Here is a 27176-nt window from a genome sequence, read left to right as displayed (position 1 = left end):
CCTGAAGTGTCCACCCTAGCTTAAAGATGCAAAAAGTACGAAGTGTCCTATGATTCATGTTGAAATATGAGAAGAACCAAAGAAGTCAAACAGAACTTAAAAGAGCATTGATGAGTAACTTTCTTGATGTCTCCAAACCACGTGACTTTGAAGACACGTTACATTTCTGTTTTTTTAAAAACTCATTTTCTTTCATTTACCAAAAGAACTGGGCTTACGGCGACATAAAGGTAATCAGCTTTTAAAGTGGTGGGTTCCTGAGCAAGATGCCGTAAATGAGAACCAGAGCCACTCCTATGGGAATTCTCTCTTCACTGCCAGCAAGCCATTGGCTTTAACCTGTTACAGCATCACATGTTTATCCGAAGTTCGTAATAAGTGAATTAATTGGTTAGTAAGGATGTTCACAGGGAAAACACTTGGGGTTCATTAGTTTTGGGTTCTTTCACTGGTGTGACTCATCCATCTTTCATGTCTTTCATTTACTGGTCCTTTTGTTAAACATGAAAGGGACCTGCTCGTTCAGGTTCTTTTGTTTTTGTTCCCCCTTGTTATTGTTTATGATGCTGGACCAAATTAAGACCTACAGAACCCTCACTGTTGTTGGGTACCTTCAAGTTTGACCCAGCACATGGCAACCTTAACAAAGCTTTCAAGTTAAGTGAGATATTTAAAAGAGTGATTTTAGCAGTTCCACTCGCCCAGTGACTTTCCATGGCTTAGCAGGGATTTGAACTCAGGACTCCTGAGTTCGAGTTCATTACTCCATCCACTACTTCACCCTGGGCATCCCACAGAATCCTTAAACTGCTGCAAAAAGTAAGGGCAAGGCAAGCAACAGAGAATCAATTCAAAAATCCCAAAGAAGACTTAAAAATTACTTCAAAATAGCAGGGGCAAAGCAGGTACCCAGAGTAAATTAACAAAACACAATTCTAAAAACAAATAAATCTTCTAAGAGTGAAATTACCCTGCCCAAGCACTGGGGTGGGGAAAATAAAAACACACTAACTGCCCATCTCCTGCCTCCCAAATCAATGAAATAAAGACAGAAATATAATCAAAGCCATCCTCCCCAAGCAAAGTAACTAAAACATTGGATAGATTTCGCTCCCCACTACCACTGATGTCTTCTCCTTTCTTCCCTGAGTCCACCAACTGCACAGCAAAAATGATCCAAGAAAGACAAGTAGAGATGCAGGAGGGGAAAATACCCCAAGAAGTTGTGGAGGGGGTTGTTTCCAAAAAACAAACAAACAAACAAAAAAAGAAAATCCCAAGGAGACATGCTGGCATCACAGACCAGCTGTCTAGGAGCAGCAAACATAATTCTAAGAAATGGGAGGAAAAATTCCCCAAAATCTAGGAAGAAATGGCAAAAAGAATATACAGATACAGATCGACAGCATAAACAAAATGGAGGGGCCCATGGAGCTCAGCAGCGCAAAGATCCCACTCACAAGGAAGAAATGAAGCAAAGAATCTTTCACTGGGTGCCAAACAACTAAGGCCCTTCTGCAACTCAAAATCCCCCCCCCCATGTTCTGACTGAATGCTAACAACAGACTTTGCAACACTATTTGGTTAAACATTCCCTTGGTGATCTGAAAGACAAACGGTGAAGGAAAGGGCTAATGAAAAATGAAAACACAAAGAACATGAAGGTTTTGTGTCCCTCTCTTTTCCTAAAATGAAGCATTTGGGTTTGAGGCTCTTTATCAGGAATCAGTAAAAAAAAAAAGCCTCTTTTGTGTTTCTTCATTCATGTTTACATGAAAGTCCCATCCATATTGGCTAGTGACCAGCTGCACCCTACTGTGTGCCAGCAGCTCTTATTAGTCCAAACTTGTAACAGTTAGCATGTTTCAAAAGCAATGTTTAAAAAGGAAAAGAATCCGGCTTCCCTCCTTACTAATTCCTTTTTGCATTATAGACTGAACCAATTTTACTTTGGAGTTCCGTTTTGCAGGACTGGATATCCAACCTGACTGGTTAAGAGTCAGAGGAGAAAGACATTGCCAATTGAGAATTGCTGGCATTAAGTTAGCTTCCTTGGCTTTCGTTGGCACAAAGCAGCCTATATCCTTTAGATAATCTCTGTGGATAGCTCAGTGGCCTAGCCATCTGGCTGTGGAGCTGAAGGTTGGGGGTCTGATTCCCCATGGCGCCTCCTTCACAGGGGCTGGTCTCGATGATCCACAGGGTCCCTCTTCCAGCTCTCAAGTTCTAAGATTTAGATGTACACACCATACAGTGGACCCTTGACTTACAGACGGCTTGACTTACAGACTTTTTGAGTTACGGACTTCTCTGGCCGCAAAATTTAGGTTTGACTTGCAGCCTGAGAATTGACTTACAGACCAGAAAAAACCCAAAATGGAACAAAAACGGCCTGTTACGGGATTAATCGGTTTTCAATGCACTGTAGGTCAATGGAGATTTGACTTACAGACTTTTTGACTTGAGAACCGCCTTCCAATACAGATTAAGTTCTCAAGTCAAGACCCCACTGTACTATTTGTATGTTGTCTTCCCCTAAGTAAATGGAGGATATGAAAATTTTAATTTACTGTATATACGGAAAACGCATTTTAAACTAGAAAAGGGGAGGATATCTAGTTATAACAGTCTAGCTAGTTTTAGGAAGATGTCCTTAATATTTAGAAATGAAAATTTCTTACCCTGAGATATGACTGAGGGGCAATGCAGCAAAATTATGTTTCACCCATGTAAGTTAAAGTACAGTGGACCCTCGACTTACAGACTTTTCGAGTTACAGACTTCTCTGGACGCAAAATTTAGGTTCGACTTGCAGCTGGAGAATCGACTTACAGACCAGGAAAAAAATAAAATGGAACAAAAATGGAACAAAAACGGAACAAAAACGGCTGGTTACGGATTAATCACTTTTCAATGCATTGTAGGTCAATGGAGACTCGACCTACAGACTTTTCGACCTGCAGACACCGTTCCAATACAGGATTAATTCCGTACGTAGAGGGTCCACTGTACAGAGTTACACTAGCCAAGTTAGAGTGTAAGCACATGGAATGGTCTGATATGATCTGCTTCCCAGCAATCATACGACACACAGGGAATTGTGTTCCCACCTGACCACAATCTGTGCCTGAACTGGACTTCTACTTTTTTGGGCTGGACTGAGCAATTCCTTGGCAGACAGAAGGGTTGTTTTAAGAGTGATTGCTCCATTGAACCTGTTTGATTATACCATTATTTTGGCACATTAGGAAGGAAATCCTACAAGCATCTCATTCCTTCTCTGCCAGTAAAACTACAGTAAATATTAAATAAGTAACTATCTGTTGCTTCTTATTGTAATCCGCTGCCTAGGGTCGGCTGCCTCATTTTGCCTAACAGGAGGGACAGCAGTGTGAGTCTTACATTAGTAGGCTTCAACTCCTTGTTTTATTCACACCACTGCAAATTATCACTTGGCTCCTCTATGGAGAGGTGAAGCTTTGCAGCTTTCATGCAGTAAAGGTCAGGATGTTGCTGCACTTCACAGCTACTGTATGCAGCTTCCTGGGAGCGAAGGACAGTGCTGGTCTCTTAACCATTAAGTTCAGTTCTACAGTTTTACAGATTTTCCATACAGTTGTCTTTTCATACTGTTTTTCTACAGCAATCATGCAAGTCCTGATATGCTGATCCCAACCTTTAGCTGATGATAAGCTAAATATGAAACAGCAGAAGCTCTTTACCCCTTGAATTAAAGCTACATACTATACAGCAAAACATAGATGTGGAAAGGAAACCATTTTACTGCAATAGGCCTGGTCTGGATTCCTTCTCTACAGAAAGTGCACGAGCATCCCAATGGGAACAGACCCAAGGCTGAGAGGATGGACAAGCAGAGGGCCTTTGACAACGGCAATACATACTTCTCTGAGTCAGTGACATTTAAAATAATACAGTAAACATCAGACCCACTTTTTTTTTAGACACACTGAACTTATGTTTTACAGAGTCAAAAACCAGGACAGTTATAATAGCTGCATGATTTTTAAAATGAAATAGTTGGACTTTCAGCAAGGTACCCCCTGAAATCAGTACAAGCCCTCTCTACAAGGTCTTAACCCAAGATCCCTCTAGGCCTTAAGCTCGGCTATCTGCTTTCAAGTGTACTTCATCATGGTGATTTTGTTCACTGTTTTGAGTGCGGTATTTGTTTGGTTTTTTAAATAAATTTTTTGTATACTGACTGTTTTTAACTTTTAAATACTGATTTTTAATGACATAAGCCCCCCTGGGTTCTTTTTAAAGAGAAAGGCAATCAATCAATCAATCAATCAATCAATCAATCAATCAATCAATCAATCAATCAATCAATCAATCAGTCCCTCCAGTATATCTTTGCCTCAGAACTGCCATATTAGGGCAAAAAACACCCCTTGCTGTTCATTTTTGTAGCTGAATGCCAGTGACTACTGTGTTAGGAGAACAGCAAAAATACAAATAACACTAAGGACTGCATAAAGAAATATGGGCATATTTGAACAGATGAGATCTGAATAATGTTCTACATAAATTTGACTGGATAGACAGAAAGGATTCGTTTCACCCTTTCTAAAGGTAAATGGGATTATTATGAACACTTGAGTTGGGGAGGAATAAATGCACTAATCCTTCAAGTTTTCAGATGCGTGTGAACTAAATTTGCCTGTCACACTGTGCATAAATTCTCCTACTAATGGCCAGACACTAGGTCTGTCAAATGATCTTGGCCAAAGAACTTTTGTATTAACAACCCGTTCACATTAAAGTAATTTTAATGTGGTTAAAGAACATCCTTCATTAAAAAATACCCCACATAATTAATGGAATGAATTACCAGGGGAAGTTATGTCAGTTGCACCATACTGTTTGCTTCTGGTTTACAATCTTGAAAGAAAAAAAATATAATTAACTGCTGCCTGAACACAGTGGGGTTCTCCTACATTCAATTTCATTCTTGTTAACACAGAGGAACAATGAAAATCTGTAATTAGCACAGAAGCAGCAGGAACACAGTGGCTTTGGCTGAGATTTGGCCTGTAATATTTTTTCCACATGTAATGTAATGTTTGCTCCAGGACACAATTCTCTTGGAAGCCAAGAGAGGGCACCCTTTAAACAACAACAACAAAAAGCAGGGAGGGGGGAGAGTGGAGAGTGCAGCTATTGTTTTTGGATTACTGATATCTCCTAACTTTATTGTCCAACAATGACCACTGCTAGGACCACCACTACAAGGTAAGCATGTTATACAGGTACAAATACACATTGAGCTGCAGACTCAGGCAAATATGCTAAACGCCATGAATGGAACCCAAAATCTTCAAGTGGAGCTGGCTCACCTCTGCACTCTTCGACTTAACTACAGGAAATTTATTGTATTTTGTATAGGATCTGATTAAAATATTTAAGTTTTGTCATCAGAACTTTCTCAATAGTATCCTAACTTAAGAAATCTTCACTGTGTTATGTCTGTCCTCAGATACAGTGCTACACCAATGCTATAATGTTTCCCCCCCTTATGACTTGAGTTTGCACCTTCTTCTTATCTCCTATTCCTTTCTCTTCTGTGCACTGCAGGAGGGAATCCAAAGCTTCTATTTGCAGGTTATAAATAAGCCCTCTTTCTCAATTTAGCTGAACACAGTAAGCTGCAGTTTGTACAAACCACCATTCCTAACCTTGGCCAAAATGGGAAGCTGTAGACGGTCACATCCCACAAACAGAAGCTGCAAGCTGTGCTCCCACATATGTGAAAGACAGAGAACACTGTGTTACACTGCAGTACAGTGGTGCCTCGCAAGATGATTTTAATTCATTCCGCAAAAATCGTCGTCTTGTGAAAAAATCGTCTTGCGAGGTTCCTTATGCATCGGTCTAAAAAAAAAAAAGTCTTGCGAAGCATCGGTATAAAAAAAAAATCTTGCAAAGCACGGTCATAGAAAAAAAAGTTTTGCGAGGCACCATAGTGATCGCAAAACCCAATCGTCTTGCGGGTTTTTCATCCCACGAGGCAATCATCTAGCGAGGCACCACTGTACAAGTTAAAATCCTATATTGTTTCTCTCCAGTGATTTACAGTCATGACCAAAAATATTGGCATCCTTGCAATTCTGTCAGAAAATGCAACCCTTCTGTCAGAAAATTGTTGCAGTTGCAAATGTTTTGGTACTCATATGTTCATTTCTTTGGTTTGTGTTGCACTTTCTGACAAAATTGCAAGGGTGCCAATATTTTTGGCAGTGACTGTAGATGGTCTGTACAATGCAGATTTGCCTTCACAGATGTCACCACATACCGGTTTTGCTTAATTTCCTGTACATAAACCCCTTCTTTGGACGCACACACCAAATATGAGTTTAAAATGACCAGATGCATGGTGGCCCAGGAGTTTGGTGGATTAGAGACCACATTACTAGATGAATGTACAGTAGTGGCTTTCTCAGCTGATGGATTTACACACATATAGGCAAAGGGCTGGGTGGGGAGAGTTTTATACAAAAGAGCCAGGAGGTAAAAAAGATGTAAGAAACAGAAGTGAGTGGGCAATAGAGAGCCTGGAATGTCTGCATGAAAAATTAATCCAACATGAATCTCCTCTGACTCTGCTCAGAATAAATAGATTCTTTTGCTGCTGGTGGTACAAAATGGCTAGCATATTTCAGCCTTCTGTAACATGCCGTGTCATAAACAATAACCCTAGGGATCAATGCTATGCTTGCGTTAAAGTTGCATTTGTAGCTCCGATACAGACATGCAAGCATGGGACAAAATCTTTTAACACCTTCCGGAGTCCTGTTTGCATTTCAGGTAACATTTTTAAAATTTGGAGGAGATTTCTGCCATGCCACTAGCAGCTTTTGATATTAAAAGGCTTGTAAAATATGACATACCCTTCTCTTTTGATCAACACTGACCATCCAAATTGCTATCATAAAATACTGGAGAACAGCAACATTACAATGTCATTTATCTGAATTCTAGACATTTCCAAGAATGTCTAAGGATCTTTGAACATCCCCAAGCTGTCTGAACAAAGGTTTAATGATGTATAGCAGGTTTCTACCTTGCCTGCATAACCTCACTTTCCAGGTGCGTGGGGAAGAGTCAGGTATGGTCATTGTGGGGGAAACCTCATGTATTAGACATAATCCATGGTTCTGAGTTCTTGGCTCAATTTTTAATATAACTGTCTACAAAAGAATTTGTGTGGGAAGCAAAACATGTTGAACAAGGGTCTACCTTAAACGACTGAATAGAAAATGGGTGCAAAGTGTCTTTAGTTATACCTACATTATGCAGTGGTAGCAGTTTGATTCCATTTGAACTGCCACGGTTCCATCATGTGGAATGATAGCATTTGAAATTTGATGAGAGACATGTAATTCTTTGCTAGAGAGCCTGAGAATACACCTTTTGAATTACAGCAAAGAATTCTAAATGCCTTACCAAACCACAGACCTCAGGATTCTGTAGGCAGTTACAGTGGCATCAAGCTGCTATAGCTGTGTGGTGTAGATACATTCTTAAGTTCCAGACTGCAGCAAAATAAAGGCAAACTCATTTCTGGTCTCAAGATCAACCCAAGTCTCAAAGAGCACACTAGAGAACACCTGAGAGATCTTTATGCTTAAGCACCAAGAGAAAGCATTCAAACTGACACACAGCCAGATAATTTTAACCTGTGATATCGATTAGAGGACACGATGACCTTAAAAGTACACTATTAGAAACAGTAAGAAGCATAGTGCATTGCCATCTCCATTCCCACTGCGTTTCTTGCCGTAATGCAGTAACTTTCCCCTGTAGAAACACTGGAAGCAATTCAATCAAATTTGATTCACTCTTGTCTCACCTGCAGAACTGCCTGGAGTGGTTCATGTTGGGGCCTGCTTTAATATTGCCCTTTTCTGGGTCATAGATGGTGGTCGCTCGTGCATAAGCTCCTCCAAGAATAAAGATGAAACCATTGAGAGTGACCGCGGGAGCATATTTGTTATCTGTCAATGGAAAGCAACACCGAGATCAGTTTCCAAGCTTGGCACTGGAACCAGGTTTTTATTTATACATTCCCCTTATTTATAGATAAGTCACGTATTTCAAAACCTCCAAGGCCAGAGAAAGAAAAATGAGAAAGTTTTTAGCTGTTGCTGTTTTTATTCAATGTTCTTAAACTTTGGAGAGGCATTGTTTAAAGTTCATTGTTGCTCCTGATTCCTAGCACCCAGTGGCTGCGATCTAATACCTTTGTTAGCTTCCATCTAAAGTTATGTAGTTTTGTCTGGGGAGAAAAAAGCAAGGGTGTTTCTCTGAAAGCCTTTCTTTGCAGCTGAAGTGATATCGTCAAACAGTGTTCCATATTTAAGGAAAGTAAGGTTAACCTCCAAGCAGCAGAAGCGGTCCTTCATAAGAAGTAACTTTGGATACCACCAATGGCCCTCAGGTGAATTATTCTTATTCCCTCTCACGCCCCTCTGTTTTGTTTTTCCATGTTCCTTCCTTCTTTCTTTCTTTCATTCATTCATTCTTTCTTTCTTTCTTTCTTTTTCTTTTCCTCTGGACTTACAGCATTTGGCTTGAGGACAAAAGAGATCAAGCCCTGGATAGACCTGAACTATGCCATTTGCAAGGAAGGGATTAGATATCTGAATAAAGTAAAGGTAAAGGTTCCCCTTGACAATTTTTGTCCAGTCGTGTCCGACTCTAGGGGGCGGCGCTCATCCTGCTCTTCAAGCCATAGAGCCAGCGTTTGTCCAAAGACAATCTTTCCGTGGTCACATGGCCAGTGTGATTTAGACACGGAACGCTGTTTACCTTCCCACCGAGATGGTACCTATTTATCTACTTGCATTTGCATGCTTTCGAACCGCTAGGTTGGCGGGAGCTGGGACAAGCAATGGGCGCTCACTCCGTGCGTGGATTTGATCTTACGACTGCTTGGTCTTCTGACCCTGCAGCACAGGCTTCTGCGGTTTAGCCCACAGCGCCACCACGTCCCTAGATATCTGAATGCTTCCTACCAATTCAAAGCTATCAGGAAAAAGTTTTGGAAAATAACTAACATGCCAGTTTTGGGGCAAAAAGCCACAGGCTCCAGTTCTGTTGGGGAATATTTAAGGACCCAGTCTCTTGCTTTTAATTTAAAAGGGAGCTTGATGCTAGATTACTGATTTGTTCAGTATTTTATGGATTATTACTAGGTTTTCTTTAAAAAAAACAGGCCTAAATCCATTTGGTAGTTTCAACTACAGCAGACTCAATGAATTAACTTCTGCATGGTGAGCCCAAAGTTAGGTAGATCTCAGTGATTCAAGAAGTCTACTATAGCTGAAACTACCAATTGGGCGCACACCCATTTCCACCCCCCCCCAAAGAAATCAGTTCTCATCTCTACATAAAGATGGGATAGCTATTATTATTTAATAAAAATAATCACTGTAATTGTTGCTATCTTGAATTATGTATCCATAATCCACCATGCTTGAATTTGGTAGACTGATTCATACTAACTAGCCATAAGCTAATCTTAGCCAATTATTTTAATACACCCAGGCACAGAGCCAAATATTTTGAGCAGGGCAGCTAGAGTAGGATGAGAGTGTAGACGGTAGGTAAATGAACAGTTGAAATACTTGTACATGTTTTATCAAAGAAATTCCACATCTTTGACCAGAAAAGAAATATATTTGTAGTGAGAGCAAGCACACAGCCTGGTGAAATCAATAGCCTGTCTATCCCTCCTTTGAGATTGGAGATCAAAGGGATATTGGGGGTAACTGATTTGGAGTTGAATGCCCTTGTTTTGATTAATCAAATGAAACAAGGGCATTCAACTCCAATGGATCTGTGCAGATCCATCATGGAGGAGGAAGCTCTCTCAAGTAGGCTCCATCTACAGAATTAAATTAACCTAAATAAGTCAGTGGAGTGATATGCCACACATTCACTTCTACATGGATACATCAGTAGGTGGCACAGGCATCAGGCAGACTGGCAAGGGAGAAAGAGACTGCCCACTGAATCCCACCCAAGTGGAAAAGGAAAGATGAGAAGGTGGCTTCATCAGACATCTCAAGTCTGGGGGTGGTGGTGGATGTTGCTGGTGGGCTTTATATAAATGTTCTATGGACTGTTTCAAGTAACTTTTTTTTCTGCAAATAGGGCTGTAATTTAAAACGTTCTGCTAACATTTCTAAGGGGTTATCAGTTTATTACCGTTGGCAAGTATCCTGTTATGTGGCTCTATATGCACAACAGCACTGATGCCACTAAAACAATTTTGGATTGCACAACATGCATGCAATGGTACAGAGTTGTGCACATTCTGAAACTGAAAAATGAACACTTTAGGGAGCTGCTAGTGTTGTTATTCCCACTAAATCCATATGTGGACATATGCAATTGGGTTAAGAACATTAACTGTCTTTATAGCATATGCATATGTACCAGATGAATAAATGGACACTGTGAGTTCTGAGAATGGACATGGAGTGGGAAAGCCACATTCACTCACTGGAGAGATATTTTTGTGTAGCCAAATAATGTGGATAATCAGGGACAAGATTAGTAAGATTTTATTTTTGTTCAGGAGAACAAGACCATTACATCAGCATCTGCTGATGCTGTGATTGACTTTACTGAACACAGGTGAATTGTTTGAAGACTTTTCTGTTGAGAAGTATAACACAAATGCACAAATAAATAATGCATTTCCAGCACCAGTTTTTCTGCTGGTCCCTCCCTCCACCCAATTAATGAAGTGTGGGGATAACATAAGAATGCTAAGATCCTGAAACTATTTTTCCTCTTTCTTGCATTACAGGTAAATGCAGCATGATTAACGCTGACAGCGTTTTATGTTCTAAGAATAATAGAGTTTGCATCTTTTCTGTTTGAATCATGGCCGGATTCTCCATACATTAAGTTGACAAAACAACCCCACCCACTCCCCCCACCCCCCAAAAAATCCCCATTCAAAAGTTACATCTCTTGCTGAGGAAACTTTATATTTCTAACTCTTCCATTATTTAGGTTAGTTTGGCGTATTTTGCCAATGGCTGCAAAGGTGGGTAGCAAAAAAAGTGGAAAATGCATCTACTCTTGGGGGTGGTTGTATGGTAACCTAAGAACTAAATAACAAGGAAAAGAGCTTAAAGAGTAGTGATTTCCCAATTTGGTCCCCAGATGTTCTTGGACTACAATTCCCAGAAATCGTAGCTAGTAAGGCCAATAATTAAAGCCTCTGGAAGTGGAAGTCCAAGAATATCTGTGCCCCAGACCCTTTGACTAAAGAAACATACCAAAGCAAAGAAAGTTCTTTTCCACAAACCCTGGGATTTCAGCCTAAGGCCTCTTTCAAAGTGTGAGCTCATCTACTCATTTTAAAACACGACCCCATAATTTTCAAGCTTAAACCTTTAGCGCCATGTGAACTAAATTGTACATTAGGTTTCAGATTTTGTAAAACACAGGAGGGGACACAAGCACAACTCACAGTCTTGCTGGCTGCAGCACGCATGCCAGTTACCATCATTTCACCGTATTCTCCACGCAAAAGGATAGTTCAGTAACTAATGTTTGCCACAGATCATCATCTTGTGATAGGTGCGTATAAAAAAGTGTCAGAAACGTAAGCCCCGAGTTATATAACCCCACACCTATAAACATAGCTCTTGGTCTAAAGTAGCTTTCATTCTACAGTCGTGCCCCGCTTAACGATTGCCCTGCATTACGATGAATCCGCTTTACGATTATGTTTTTGCGATCGCAAAACGATGGTTCCCTGCTTCGAGAACCGATTCTTTGCATTGCGACGATCAAAACAGCTGATCGGCGGGTTTTCAAAAATGGCCACCGGGTGCTCAAAATGGCTCTCCGCTGCGCTTAGGGACGGATTCCTCGCTATACAGGCACCGAAAATGGCCACCGTATGGAGGATCTTCGCTGGACGGTGAGTTTTTAGCCTATTGGAACGCATTAACTGGGTTTTAATGCGTTTCAATGGGTTTTTTATTTTCGCTTTACGACGTTTTCACTCTACAGCGAGTTCGCTGGAACGAATTAACGTCGTTAAGCGAGGCACCACTGTATTGCTTAGTTCATTCAAACCATCTGTGAGATCATTATCCATACATCACTTTTAGCTGGCCTTAGTTATATACTTTTGGAAAGATGGATGTCAATATTCCACTTTTGGTGCTTTTCAGCCTTCAGATAACATCATATCCTGGCACATGGGTGTGAGAGAATGTTAATTTATCTTGCATCTTTAAGACAGACAGACAGACACCCCCCCCCAAAACACAGCATTACAAGAAAAAGAATGAAAAAGGCCAAAGTCTACACCTACACGTGCTACTTGTAAAAACCATAAATAATATCCGTGAGGCAAATAAAATCACCCTGTCTGTGCAATTTCTTAAAAGGATAGCCCCAAAGTGATTCACCAAACAGACACAAAGAAAGCAGCGGAGAGCTTTTTTCTCAACTCTACCGTTCCTATCATTTGACAGTCTTCAGAGTAAACTGTCTTCCTTTTGCTGCTTGCAAAATCAAACAAGAGTATGTCTGTTTTGTTACTGACACAAAAAGCTCTCCAGCATGTGAACCCTCTGCGTATGCTGATCACATTTTCACAGCTTCTTTTGAGCGAACATTACTTTGTGGAAGACACATTAATCCAACAAAAGATATCTTGAAATTTAACCTTAAAAGCCCATAGGGATATTCTTCTGGGCTACCTCAAGGCAGAAACAATATCCCCTCAAGAGACTAATTCCCTGCCTTCATATCCCTTTGTTGTCTAAAAGAAAGAACATCTCCCCCCACTCTTTTTTTTAAATAGCAGAAGTTTGCTTTTATTTCTTATAAGCAGTTAGCATGGTTCCTCGGATTCCTTTGTAGTGAGCTAGCGTTATGTTGCTTTGGGTGCCCTCTCACAGTTTCCAGCGCTCAACTGCTTCAGCTTCATTTTTCCGACCTCATCTTTCTTACGAAAAAGTGAGATGGAAGGAGGCTTCACTGGCTGGTTCCAGGAAGGAAGAGGACTGACTCGAAGGCCCAAGGGTCAGGGCTTCCACACTGCAAAAATGTCAGTAGGGTCCGAAAGACAGAGCCCGTCATTGCCTCATCACTGCCACCATCACTATATATATAGGCTGCCCTTTTTCCTAAAAGGATCCAACCATACACAGCTATTCAGTAAATCACACAGAACTCAAGGGGATCTTCTTCTGGATAAACACGGATAAGATCGCACTGTAAAGGCACTTTTTAACATGAAAACACTTGGCAATATTGTTGTTATAAAATCTAGCTCTATTATTGACATTTAACAATACAGGTACATGAAGAACATTAGCATTACTTCATGCCTTAACATGGAGACTGTAAGCTGCAGATTAGCAAATTGAACTGAAGCGGAATTTGGAGATCCTATTGGCCTTCTATCTTCTTAGACTTCAATTTGGGGACCCATTTTCAGGTCTCCATCACTTTTCATGTAAAAACTATGTAACATCAAGAGTTTAGGATGGTAGCTCTAGCCTAGAGTACTTCTCAAGAGAGAATAGTGGCTGCTATTATGGATTCTCCCTCCTGTATTTTCTTTCTTTCTTTCTTTAGTCAGCTGTTTTCATTTTACATTTTAAACTTACATCTGGACCTTTGTTCCTAAGACATACCCTCGATTACCTTAAAGTAAAACAGAGCAGACCAAAAAGGAGAGGAATTTGGAGCACTGTGGCATTCCAGGTGAATAGTTATCAAAGAAAGATATTAGTAAGACTTTTTACTTTGGGGGTTGTTGGTTTTGGCTGGTAACAGGAATGCCCTATGTTATCTTCTTGTTCATCGAGTCTATTCATCTGGAACTAAAGTGATAAAAATGGAACACAGGATCAGGTCATTGGTAAAATCAGGGGGAGCTCAAAACCACAGGCAAATTGCTTTTCAGGCAGGATGATAAATCATCATCATCATAGAACTGCAGAGCTGCAAGGGACCCTGTGAATCATCCAGTCTAGCCCCATCAAGGAAGCACAGTGGAGAATCCAATGGCCAACCTCTGGCTCCAGCTGCCTAAACCACAGAGCTAAATCAAGATGTACTGTTCAAGATTTACTGCTAAGAATAAAAACTCAGCAAGTCTTTTAGAAAACCAATACAGAGAAAGGACGAAGGTTATAAGCAAACCAGTAGATACATCTCTACATGGAGCATTCTGACAACCAAGGGAGAGATCTGTGCCTTTTCCCTCAAACTAAGTTATAGCACACTGGATGCTGGATGTTTTCTTTGTAAAACATTCTATCCACACAGAAACTATTGAGATTTAAGGGTATGTGTGGATGGTGGTGGGGCTGAACCCCTGGTCCTCTCAAGTGCTTATTTTTCATAAATGTTTAATTTACCTAGTTTTTAGGGTGGTTTATATAATGCTGTTGAGATTTCAGCTCCAATCAACTCCAGTCAGCATGGTTACTGGCAAGGGATGATGGTAAGTGTAATCTGTCATTCAAGGAACCATATGTTCCTCATTTCTGCTTTTCAGTACAAGACCTAGTAAGTGTGTACATGAGAAAGAACTGCAATACCAAATTTAAAATTGAAATAAACCTCCTATTGACTTTCTTTACACAGAGAAATATCAGGAACATTCATATTAAGAATAGAATTTTCTGGAATGTGCTTGTCTTTGGATAGTTGAATGGCCGCAAGTCCAACAGCAGGGTGTGTGTGTGTTTGTGTGTCCCCTATATATGTGTATATATGTGAACCTTTACCCATAATAAACACTGATAATCTGATCATTACTGGTCAGTAATCTAAACCAGAAGCCATGGCTGTGAAATACCAACATATGTCCCAGCAGCTCAGAGGATTTGTTTCATCTTACATCTTTGATTATATTATAAACCAATCAACTACAAGAATACAGCAACTGTTTAATTTTTGGAATAATCATCAAAATCACAAATATTTAAATTTAATGTTAATTCTGTGATGGGCCACTCTTTCACACTCGTTCAAATATTTTATTAATGTAATGTAATTTAAATACCTCTCCATTAGCAGAAGTAGTACTCTGGACAGTTTATAGGTTAAAACAGAAAACCCTACAAATCCCCACATAACAACATGCATTCAACAATATGGTGATTCAAAAATATACAGCCGTACCTCGGTTTAACGAAGTTAATCCATTCTACACGACATTACATAATGTGGAAATTTTGTAAATCAAAGTGCCAATTGTGCTAGGAAAGGGGCAGTGCTATAGGAGCAATGCACCCTGGGAAAACCCTTTTGTATTGCAAAAAAAGGAGGGAAAAAACATAAACCGAGGCATTATTTTCTATGGATTGTGGTTCGTAAACTGAAAACTATGTAAACCAAGGTGCTTGCAAACCAAGGTACCACTGTAGGTGTAAAATTCATACAAAAAGAGGGGGGCAGAATTAAAATAAACATTGAAATTAACAACATCCAAGGAATCAGTTGTTGAAGGCAGCTTTGAATAATTCTGTTTGCACTGATTTCTTCAACATAAGGAGGGAGGGAACCGTACCTCATTTTGTAACTGGGGGCCATCACCGAAAAGGTCTGATTCCCTGTTGTTATCTTTTCCCCTCCTTTGGTTTGGCCGTTTTTGGCAATATGGACATAAAGGAGCGGTGAAATGGGTAGCGGATTTCTACGAGAGATGTTCCAGCAAGAATCAAGGTCCTAAATTGTTAAGGACTTTATAGGTAATAACTAGCACCTTGAATTGAGCATGTAAAGTGAAAGGAACCACTGAAGGCAAGCCAAGACTGAGCATATATGATTGAATTTACTACTCCCAGAAATCAGTCTGGCCACCTCATTTTGAACCTGCTAAAATTTCCATACTGTTTTCAGGGGCAGCCCTACATAAAGAGCATTGCAGTAGTATACAGTGGTGCCTCGCTTAACGATTGCCTCGTTTAGCGATGAATTTGCATAACGATGTGTTTTTTTAGAAAATAATATGCATCGCATAACGATGTTTCCTATGGGCGATTTTCGCTTAGCGAAGTTTGGGACCATGCTTCGCATAACGAATGCGATTTTAGGTCCCCTGCTTCACTTAACGACTTTTTTTTCCAATTAAAAAAGTGTCTTAGAAGGGTCAAAAACGGTTCTAAATGCTTGGATTCGTTAGAGGACCCCTTAAGTCATGTGCAAACCTGATTTGGCTTTGATCTGACTTTTCGTTAATTTTTTGTGAATTTTTTTTTTTGGCCCATAGGAACCAATGGACCTGTCAAAATCTGACAGCTCCATGCTTTCCTATGGGGGAGAAAACAATTTACAAAAAATTAACGAAAGTTCAGATCAAAGCCAAATCAGATTTGCACACAACTTAGGGGGTCCTCTAACGAACCCAAGAATTTAGAACAGTTGCTGAGTCTTCATTAATTTTTTGTGAATTTTTTCTTCCCCCATAGGAAATAATGGAGCTGTCAGATTTTGACAGCTGTCAAAAGTTGGGGGGAAAAAAATTCACCATTAATTAACGAAAAGTCAGATCAAAGCCAAATTAACTTTTGCATCCGTTTTAGAGGGTGCAGAAGCTAATCCAAGCATTTAAAACCATTTTTGACCCTTGTATGACACATTTAAAATTGCAAAAATTGACTTCGCAAAGCCATTAAAATGTATTGAGTCAGCTTCAATACATTCCAATGGAGGATACATTGTTTCGCTTAGCGATGTTTCCTATGGGTTTTTTCGCTTAACGACGGCAATCCATTCCAATTGGAACGGATTAACCGGTTTCCAATGCATTCCTATGGGAAATGGTGTTTCGCATAGCGATGGTTTCACATAGCAATGTTTTTTTTGGAACCAATTAACATCGCTATGCGAGGCACCACTGTATTTTTGTAATTACCAATGCTTGAACCATTTTAGTAGGAATTTCTTATCCAGGGGTGCAACTGGGCAATCAACTGGAGTTGATTAAAAAAGAGATTCTTGGTTATGGTAGATATCTGAACTTCCATAGAGAGTACTGGGTCCAGGAGTACCCCAAGCTGTGGACCCTGTTCTTCATGGGGAGTGTAACGCTATTGAGGACATGTAAGTTTCCTTCTAACAGGCCAACAATTCTCCTAACAGTAGGCTCTCTGTCTTATCTGGATTCACTTTCAGTTTATTGGCCCTTCTCCAGTCCATTATCTTGAGCACTAGGTGGTGCTCAAGGACCTGTACAATATCACCTGCAGATGAAGCAAAGGAGAGATAGAGCGGTGTGTCATCAGCATACTGTGATAGCAAATCCCAAATTTCTGTATAACCTTTCCAGCAGCTTCATGTGGATATTAAAATGCACTGGGGAGATGGTCAATCTCTAGGAGATGCCATAGGAGAGATCCCAAGGAGGTAGCAACCCCAGCAAAGCCGCCGATCCCTAAATCTGATAGCCTTCCCAAAAGGATAAGGTAGTTGAGAGTATCAAAAGCTGCAGAAAGATCCATTAGGGTTCACTCCTCCTGCCCTCCTCAGGAGATCATCTTGCAGGGTGACCAATGCTGTTCCAGCCCCATAGCACAGTTTGGACCTCAACTGAAATGGATCCAGACTGTCACCTGCAGGTAGTCAGCAACCACCCTCTTGATTGTTGTTCTTTAGTCGTTAAGTCGTGTCCGACTCTTCGTGACCCCATGGACCAGAGCATGCCAGGCCCTCCTGTCTTCCACTGCCTCCCGGAGTTTGGTCAAAACCTTCTTGATTAACTTGCCCCAAAAAGGAATACTTGAGACCAGTCTGAAGTTCTTCAAATCATCCATCGCCAAATTAGTTTTCTTAAGAAAGGGCCTTATTATATTTTCTTTTAAACAGGAAGGCATATGGCTTCCTGAAGAGAAGCACTGATAGCATGAGTAGCCCATTCTATCAATTTACTCCTGGAAGATTTTAACAGCCAGAATGGGCAAGGATCTAAAGGAGAGGTAGTAACAATGTGCAAGTGCCTTGTCTTACTAACTGAAACCAATTTAAAAAAACCTGACTAGACACTGCATGAGACACCTCAATCCAATCTACTGGGATAAATTCGTCAAGGTGTGCATGAAAATAATCCAGGAGTATATTCCAAGATACATTACTATTCACTACTAAAAGAGATGCTAACAGGAGAAGCACTTAATGGAAACAAAGTCAACCTTAAAAGCTAGTACAGTGGCACCTCGATTTACGAACTAAATCCGCATTGGAATTAAGTTCGTACGTCGAAAAGTTAGCAAGTCAAAGTTTCCCATTGGAATGTATTGAAAACCATTTAATCCGTATTCTGCTGTTTCCCATTTGTAGGTCGAGGCGCTGTTTGTAGGTAGAGGCATTAGTTCCCATAGGAACTAATGCAAAGCTGGTTAATCCATATTCTGCCACTAGGGGGTGATTTTCTTCTTCTTCTTCTTTTGACCTAAGGTGAACTTAGGTCAAAAAAAGGGCAGGAAAGTTTTCTTCTTTTTTCGGTTCCTAAATCGAGGCTCCGTTCGCAGGTCGAAGCAACTTTTTGCGAACGGAGCCGTTTGTAACTCAAATCGTTCACAAGTAGGGACGTTCACAAGTCAAGGTACCACTGTATTTGGAATCCTGCTCGCTTATCTTGGACAGAATCCTAAGATTAGAGTAGCCAAGCAACATGTAGTAATGTCATAAGAGGACACAAAGTGTCCAATGTATGTATGTAATCTGATTAGCCAAGTGAGGACTGGACTGTAAATGGAGGAATTAAAGAAGATGGAACACCAGGCTTGTGGTTAGAGCTCTTGCTCCTCACCTGAAGCCAAGAGCCTATGAGACACCCCTCACACCTCTAGCACAGAAAGTACCCAGAATCAGGAGAATGGGTTGAGCATTAAAGGGATGGCAGAATACTGCCACCTGTTCGCAAAAGTAGGAACAAATGGGGAGTGTCATGATTCCATGTGGCCCCTGTTCGTTTCACCAAAAGAGCTCACGCTACGTGCCCCTCAGCTGCCACCAGTTGATTTCATCAACAATCCTTATTATTAATGATAGATGTCCAGGCCATATGTTATTTTAAAAGAACCAAATAGAAACTGTTTATCGATACAGGTGTTGACAGAACAAGCAATGTTGTTAACTCTTAAACAAACATTCTTCTTCAGCCACCCTCAGCCACCATTCTCCCGCCCAAACTCCAAAACACTCTCAACTCTCTAATTCTCCATCTCAAATCCCTATGTCATCTACCTCCTCCTCCCCCTTGCTGAGTCTCTTATACCTCGTGACTCCACCCCTCCAGCACTCCAATTGGTCTATGCAAATAACATATGAATATTCATGACCTGGGCGAATGCCACAGGGAGTATTAGGGAACAATTAAAACAACAACAACCCAGTGAAGTGTTAAGGACAGAACTATCCATACACACAAAAAATGACCCTTTTTTTCATTCATTTGTTTATCTCCCTCTTAGCTGAGGAGCAATGTGCTAGCCTGCTATTTCCTGAAACAGAAAATCCACCTGGAGGTCTTTATTCTAAATCTTCTGTATCGGCCTTATCCCCAATGTTTGTACATGCCTCTCCCCCCTCATTTTGTTTTTAAATGGGGGGAGCTTACCCTTGTAAATTCCACCTGGAATTCCATCCCCATCCCCCAACCTGACACATTAAAACAAACAGCCACAAAAATACTGGGAAGAAAAGCAATACAATGTGGTTGGAAGAAGCCCTAAAAGGGAAAGTCTGGTGAGGAAATGGAACCTGTTATGAGCAAACATGCTCACCTTGAAAAGCTACTCAAAGCTGGTTCCAATCGCCAGACTTTCAAAAAAAGCTGAGGGCAAAATGGCAATGATAAGAAGTAATTTTCTGAAGGTCTCAGCTTGGAACGAATGTTCTCATTTCTGATATAGACGACTCAGTATCAGGTCACTACCCGAGTCTCACTATCTAGTCTCATGGACACTTTTCTCTAGAAATGTTTACCTTTTTAAAGAAGTGCAAATTAAATCTTCCTATTTCTACATGGCCTCCATTTTTTGTTCTCGGTTTTGGAAAAGGAACTAGAAAAACGCTATTCTTTCTGTCAAAAGATATATAGCTTTGAATAAATTTGGAGAATTGAGAAATGGGCTACCATCCACAGAGGGTACATTTGTTCAAAAAGAGAACTACTTCATGTATAATGAATAATAATGAATAACTGCTGCTGAGCTTGCCACATAACCGGAAAGGCTAAGCAGGTTACAAAAATGATAATTATCATTCTCGTGTAACTCCAGTGAGATTGAACAGTTACAGAGCAAAGCAGACTACTTACTTATTAGGAAAAATGACATGAAACAATTGATAGCTATATTTAGACTTTAGTTGAGGAAAAATATGTGGGATACAGGATATCTCTCAAGGCAAGGATAGGCATGCTTTAAGCCCAAGTGAAGAGTAAAACACAAAACAACTATCCCTATTATTATTGAGCCAAAAAATTGATGAGTATTTCCTGAGTATGACTGATGAGTATTTGAGGCAAAGGATGTTTCTACTCTTCCAAAGACTGCTGTTTAAAGAAAATAATACAACATCTCCTAGAAGAGTAAGCAAGTTGCCATCTCTGGGTTAGAGAGGAGTAGTATGTTTATCGGATATAAAGATGTTGTTTTGTCTAAAATTTGATTTTTTTATAACAAATTTTATAACATTTTGTATTAATAGAATAAGTTATGGAAAAGCTACAAAATGGGTTATTTTTACGGTCTATAATCCCATGATCAAGATCCAAGATTTCTCTTAGATTCTGATTAGAAATCCATCTACGGCAATATCAGAATATATCTGGATGCAATCTTCTCATGTGAGAACTCAAACAATGACTTAACAATCAGCGTAAATAAGGACACAACATTACGGAAAGTTGTCCTCAGTTTTCAGACTTATGCACTGTTCCGAAGGAGACTTAGGGATCTGCCTGAGAATTGGACAGAAAATGTAACAAGTGTTTCAGCTGGGCTCATGTGGCCTTGACAGAATGTGGACACAAAAAGCTGGAGGATTCTTTCAGGACACTCATATGAAGTAGTGATAGACGACAGACGAAACCTGGCATCAGAACTCCACTGGAATCTAAATTGCTATTTACACAGCTTCTGCATATTCGAATTCACACTGAGATGTACCATGGGAGCTAAAAATGTCAAGTGTACCCAAGGACACAAATGCAAATGTCTGAGATAGTTGCTTCCCTGACTTCTTTAAAGTTTGGAATGAAATTTAACAATGCTTAATACAGTGGTGCCTCGCTTAACGAGTGCCCCGTTTAACGAAAAAATTGCATAACGATGGCTTCGTTGCCATCGCTTTTGCGATCGCACAACGATCTTGCCTATGGGGAAAAATCGCTTTGCGATTTTTCCCCATAGGCACCATTTCCCCCAGCTGAGCAGCGGGAGCTTTGAAGCCCCGCTGCTCAGCTGGGGGAAAATGTCGGCAGTGGGCTGCGGCCTCGGAAGGACCCCGAAGCCACCGTCCCCTGCCGACAATTCCCTTCCGAGCTCCGGGGACAGGCTGGGGGGTGGACCGGGAAGCTTGAAGCCTCTCCGCGCCGCCTACCCCCGCCGTTCCCGGACTTCTGGAAGTCCGGGAACAGCCTGGGTAAGCAGCGCGGGAAGGCTTCAAGCTTCCCGATCCACCCCCCAGCCTGTCCCCGCCGCTTAAAGCCTCCTTGCGCCGCCTACCTAGCCTGTTCTCGGACACCTAGGTGTCCGAGAAAGGGCTGGGTAGGCGGCGGGGAAGGCTACCGGCATCGGGGCCAGGCTGGGGGGTGGACCGGGGAGCTTGAAGCCTCTCCGCGCCGCCTACCCCCGCCGTTCCCGGACTTCTGGAAGTCCGGGAACAGCCTGGGTAAGCAGCGCGGGAAGGCTTCAAGCTTCCCGATCCACCCCCCAGCCTGTCCCCGCCGCTTAAAGCCTCCTTGCGCCGCCTACCTAGCCCGTTCTCGGACACCTAGGTGTCCGAGAACGGGCTGGGTAGGCGGCGGGGAAGGCTACCGGCATCGGGGACAGGCTGGGGGGTGGACCGGGAAGCTTGAAGCCTCTCCGCGCCGCCTACCCCCGCCGTTCCCGGACATCTGGAAGTCAGGGAACAGCCTGAGTAGGCGGCGCGGAGAGGCTTCAAGCTTCCCGATCCACCCCCCAGCCTGTCCCCGCTGCTTAAAGCCTCCTTGCGCCGCCTACCCAGCCCGTTCTCGGACACCTAGGTGTCCGAGAAAGGGCTAGGTAGGCGGTGGGGAAGGCTACCGGCATCGGGGACAGGCTGGGGGGTGGACTGGGGAGCTTGAAGCCTCTCCACGCTGCCTACCCAGGTCGTTCCCGGCGGGGGTAGGCGGCGCGGAGAGGCTTCAAGCTCCCCGGTCCACCCCCCAGCCTGTCCCCGATGCCGGTAGCCTTCCCCGCCGCCTACCCAGCCCTAGGTAGGCGGCGCAAGGAGGCTTTAAGCGGCGGGGACAGGCTGGGGGGTGGATCGGGAAGCTTGAAGCCTCCCAGCGCTGCTTACCCAGGTCGTTCCCGGACTTCCAGAAGTCCGGGAACGACCTGGGTAGGCGGCGCGGAGAGGCTTCAAGCTCCCCGATCCACCCCCCAGCCTGTCTCCGCCGCTTAAAGGGTAACCGCAGCGGCTACCCCAGCCATGGCCGGACTCTAGGGAGTCCAGCCATGGCTGAGGTAGCCGCCATGGGTCAGATCCAAGCCGCGGGGGGGGGGGGGGAGAGAAAAAACCGGATAATCCGTTCCAGTTGGAACGGATTAACCGGTTTTCAATGCATTTCTATGGGAAATGGTGCTTCCCATAACGATGTTTTCACATAACGTTTTTTTTTCTGGAACCAATTAACATCGTTATGCGAGGCACCACTGTACTCAAAACTGTTCTGAGAGATAAGCTGGAATTACAGACTGGAATGTTGTTCAGCTGTTAACACATTCCTTAAATTCAACTACAGAAAAGAATTATTCCAGCATTCTGTTAGAACACAGACTAAATAAGTGAAAGGAAGGAGCATGCTAGCTCTGCTTGCCCATCACCCATTCCGTTGCTCTCTTCACATGGAGACCAATCTTGTAAACAGAAGATCCTTCTTTATGTGTGGATGTTATCCATGCAATTCAGAACAAAAAAGACTGAAAAAGCCTTGTGAGTACATCCGGGCATCTCCCGGGCCATGGTGTGCAGCTGGCAAATCCTTTACTTCCAGAAGCGTCGCACTGGAATAGCACCAAACCCACCAACTTCATGGACGGCAAGGATGGTGGAAGTTGAGGAAACGTTTCACACACACTTCAAGCTCTGACCACTTCTGGTCAAAAACAGGCTGACTTGGCATTTTAATTTTTTTTTTTTTTTTTTTTTTGCCTATATTTCATGGGCATCCATGATTTTGAATTGTGCAATGCTTTGGTAGAAATAAATAAAGTAAACAAACAAAGAAACAAAACAACAACAACAAAAAACAACCTCTGATTTTCTACCATTTTCCAGAACTGCACGTAGTTTTAGAAGAGGTAGCTGTGTTACTCTCTGCAAGCATATCAGGCAAAATCCAAAGAAAGAAAACAAAACAGAAAGGCAAAAACATGTGGCACCTTAAAAACTATTATATTTTAATGTAAGCTTTCGTGGACACATCCACTTTGTCAGACAGGTTTCTTAAGCCATTACCATAATACTTATGCTGTTTATCTACGGCCACTATTACATTCTTCGCAACTAACAAGCCCATCTCTCATCACGAGGCTCCAAGGTAAAAACTGTCTATATTCCCTACATTAACACGTGTGATTCCTTTGCTAACTTCTTTCATTCTTGATTTCCCTTCTTAAAGTTTAATTGCGTCTTCAACCCTCCCACCTCCTTCTCTCTTTTCTCTCTCTTCCCCTACCATGTGTTTTCTCTCTTGAAGAATTTTTGCAACAGGACCCTAAAGCAAACATAGGCCTAATTACTGTGTGTAACCAGCGAACATTTAGAATGTGAAGCGGCTTTTTCACCTACATTTCATTCCATTTCATTCTGTTTCCATATGTCTGATGAATCGGATGTGTCCACCAGAGCTTATATTAAAATATAATAGTCTTTAAGGTGCCACATGTTTTGTCTTTGTTTTGCATGAAGATTGTCCAAGAGCAAAGGAGGTCATCCTTTTTAAAATGTAACCCACCATATGACACAACAGGGGAGATAAGCCTTGCCTTCTTTGCATTTTTTTTGGGGGGGCATATATTTGTAGAATACCTGGAGAGGGCTAAAAAGATATACAACATAACTTGGATTACAAACAACATGTGCTTTTCAATACAATTCTGTGGTGTTCTAATTGATATGGTGGGAACTCTGACTATGGGTGGGCTAAACCATCAATTTCAGTTTCTCATTTTTCCCTTCTGAAGGTAGTTCCACCGGATATGACAGTTGTTTTTCACTCTACTTAAGATCCTGAACAAAAATGCATATATTCCTGTGTGCTTTTTTTCTAATGTACTGTACATATTTTCAAAGGCAGTTTAGCCTAATATCTTCAACGATGGTTTTCATTAAACCACTCAGGTGTAATGTTGCTTTGTATGCCCCACCATTTAACATACACATTTTCCCTCATGCTTTTTCTAGAGAACAACGCACAGAATACTGAGAAATGCAAATATGCAGAGATAACTGCTCAGAAGAAAGTGAGTGAAACATTTGATAAATTCATACTAAAATACAAACCAAGCAAAACTCTTCCCTATTCCTAATTTTGAATAGGAATGGATATTTTTAATGGAGTCAGCCTTTAGGTGTCAAGAAATAAAAAACAGGGTTTACTTTTTAATATGTTTCAAGGTATTTTTCTCCCTTGCCAAGGCTCCTGAGATGAACCTTCAAGCATAAAACTGGCACAGAAATTAAAATATGACATAAAACACTGTGCTTTAATTTAATTTCTATAATGTTTACTACAAGTAAACGAAGCAAGAAATTTCAGGACAGCATATATTAAACTCATCATTATCATCATCTTAGAACTTCAGAGCTGGAAGGGACCCTATGGATCATCAAGTTCAGCCCTTATCAAGGAGACCCAGTGGTAGATAAAAACTCCCAACCTTTGGCTTTGTAGCCAGAGACCTATACCACTGAGCAGCTATCCAGCAGTTCTCACAATCCCGGATTGAGAAAGGTGGATATGCTTCCGTATCTCATTCTTGGTGGCAATGTCTGATATTCTTTCCAGAACATACAAGTTTAAAGTACAGTACAAGCTTAAAATAAAGGTCCTTTCCATCATGACTGTAGACGCATACACTGTTACCGTATTTTTTGCTCCATAAGACGCATCTCTCCATGAGACGCACCAAATTTTTAGGAGAAGAAAACAGGAAGAAAAATAATGTTTTCTTCTCCTAAAAATTGGTGAGCCTTATGGAGAGGTCCATCTTATGGAACACACCCTAGGACCCTTTGGAGGCTCACCCTGCCCCCCCTGGAGGCCAGAGGGGGCAAAATCGCCACCTTCTGGGACTCTTCTGAAGCTTCCCAAGCTTCAAAAGAGTCCCAGAAGGTGGCGATTCTGCCCCCTCTGACCCCCCTGAGGGGGCAGGGTGAGTCTCTAAAGGGTCCTGGAACACCCCCTAGGACCCTTTAGAGACTCACCCTGCCCCCCCAGGAGTCAGAGGGGGCAAAATCGCCACCTTCTGGGAGTCTTCTGAAGCTTCCCAAGCCTCAAAAGACCCCCAGAAGGTGGCAATTTCGCCCGCGCTGGCCCTGTGGGGAGTTGGGGGGAGCATCGCAAGGGTCCTGGGAGACTCACTTGGACCCTTGCGATGCTCCCCCCCACGGGGCCAGTGGGGGTGAAATCGTGGCCTTCGTTCCATAAGACGCACAGACTCCCCCCCACTTTTTTGGGGAGGGGGAAGTGCGTCTTATGGAGCAAAAAAACGGTAAATCAGTAACACACAAATGTTATTTCTGTGCGTGTGCTCATCATAATCAGTTCTGAATTGCTAACCATTTTTGTGATTTCTGCAATGTAGCTCAGTACCCGACTGGTTCATATACACCATTCTTAATGACACATGCCTTATGAATTTGATTGTTGATTATACAGTTAAAGACAATGAATTACAACCTGAATTGCTTACAAAAAACTGAACTGTTCACAAGAGCGGTTGTTTTTAAAGAGACCCTTGTAAGTGACTCAAGCCCTATTCAGTTTTTACTTATTAAGAGAGCAGTACCTGATTCCTCTTCTCTCCCTTGTCATTTTTTCCCATGTAAAAAGCAACGTATCTGAAGAGGAGAAAGGTACTGCTTCTGTACAACCTCTTACATGCTAAGCAAGAAGCATGGAAGAGCTCTAGTCAAGACCAGATATTTGGTCACATGAAAAATCTATAAAATATTTCTATGATCTCCAACTATAACTCAAAGCTATTTGTTCATTAAAAAAAACTGAAAGGGCTGACATAGGTGGTATTCCTCTTCATCAGAATTCCATGTAGGTCAATAATAGAGAGGGGAACTAACCATTCCAAGGTCCTTCAGTGTTGCTTTTGTTTGAAGGGGAATTTAAACAGCGGCCTCCTCTGATCAAGACCAACCCTCTAACCACTACACAACTCTTGACCTCTTGGTGAAGGCCATTGTTACTGTGTTTCAGCAAGTCTCCATCCTGTAACTTAACTAACTGCAACTGGGAATGGGAACAAAAGACTGCATGTTTTGGACAACTCTGAAGAATATTTAAAAATGTGATGGCATGTTTCTAAATGAACTTCAAATGTTACCCCACTGTGCTTTAGTCCAGGGTAGAGTACTTTCAGCCCCTAGGATAGCACCGTTTTAGGTTCTACTCAAAATGGTGGAAACACATTTCCTAATTAGAACATTTTTCCATTCTTGTCATTCCAAGGGACTGATCAAATTTAAACATCATCACGGATCTGTGAAATCCATTTTCTTTAAAATTACAAGCCAGTTCTTATTCTTTACTTTTAGACAAAACCACAACATAAAAAATTCTCTATAGTATAACGCTATCCTTCTTTCTGAGCATTGCAGAAGCACCGGCTAATTAGCTCCTTTTACTCCAAGGACGCATAAATATCCCTTCATTATCTGTAATTTTGACATAT

The 27176-nt window shown here is 41.7% G+C and overlaps 1 protein-coding gene across 3 annotated transcripts in view; it reads right to left on the bottom strand.

The window, feature by feature from the left end:
- Positions 1 to 27176, bottom strand: part of KLHL29 (kelch like family member 29) — a 496878-nt gene that overhangs the window by 7741 nt on the left and 461961 nt on the right. For all 3 annotated transcript variants that reach the window (XM_073002224.2, XM_073002233.2, XM_073002241.2), the window contains one exon: positions 7871 to 8015. In XM_073002224.2, the coding sequence (XP_072858325.2) occupies positions 7871 to 8015 (145 nt within the window). The remainder of the gene's footprint in view (positions 1 to 7870; positions 8016 to 27176) is intronic.

Source organism: Pogona vitticeps, chromosome 1 (genome assembly GCF_051106095.1).
Source record: "Pogona vitticeps strain Pit_001003342236 chromosome 1, PviZW2.1, whole genome shotgun sequence".
Taxonomy (NCBI): Eukaryota; Metazoa; Chordata; class Lepidosauria; order Squamata; family Agamidae; genus Pogona; species Pogona vitticeps.
This window is presented reverse-complemented; position numbering and strand designations above follow the sequence as displayed.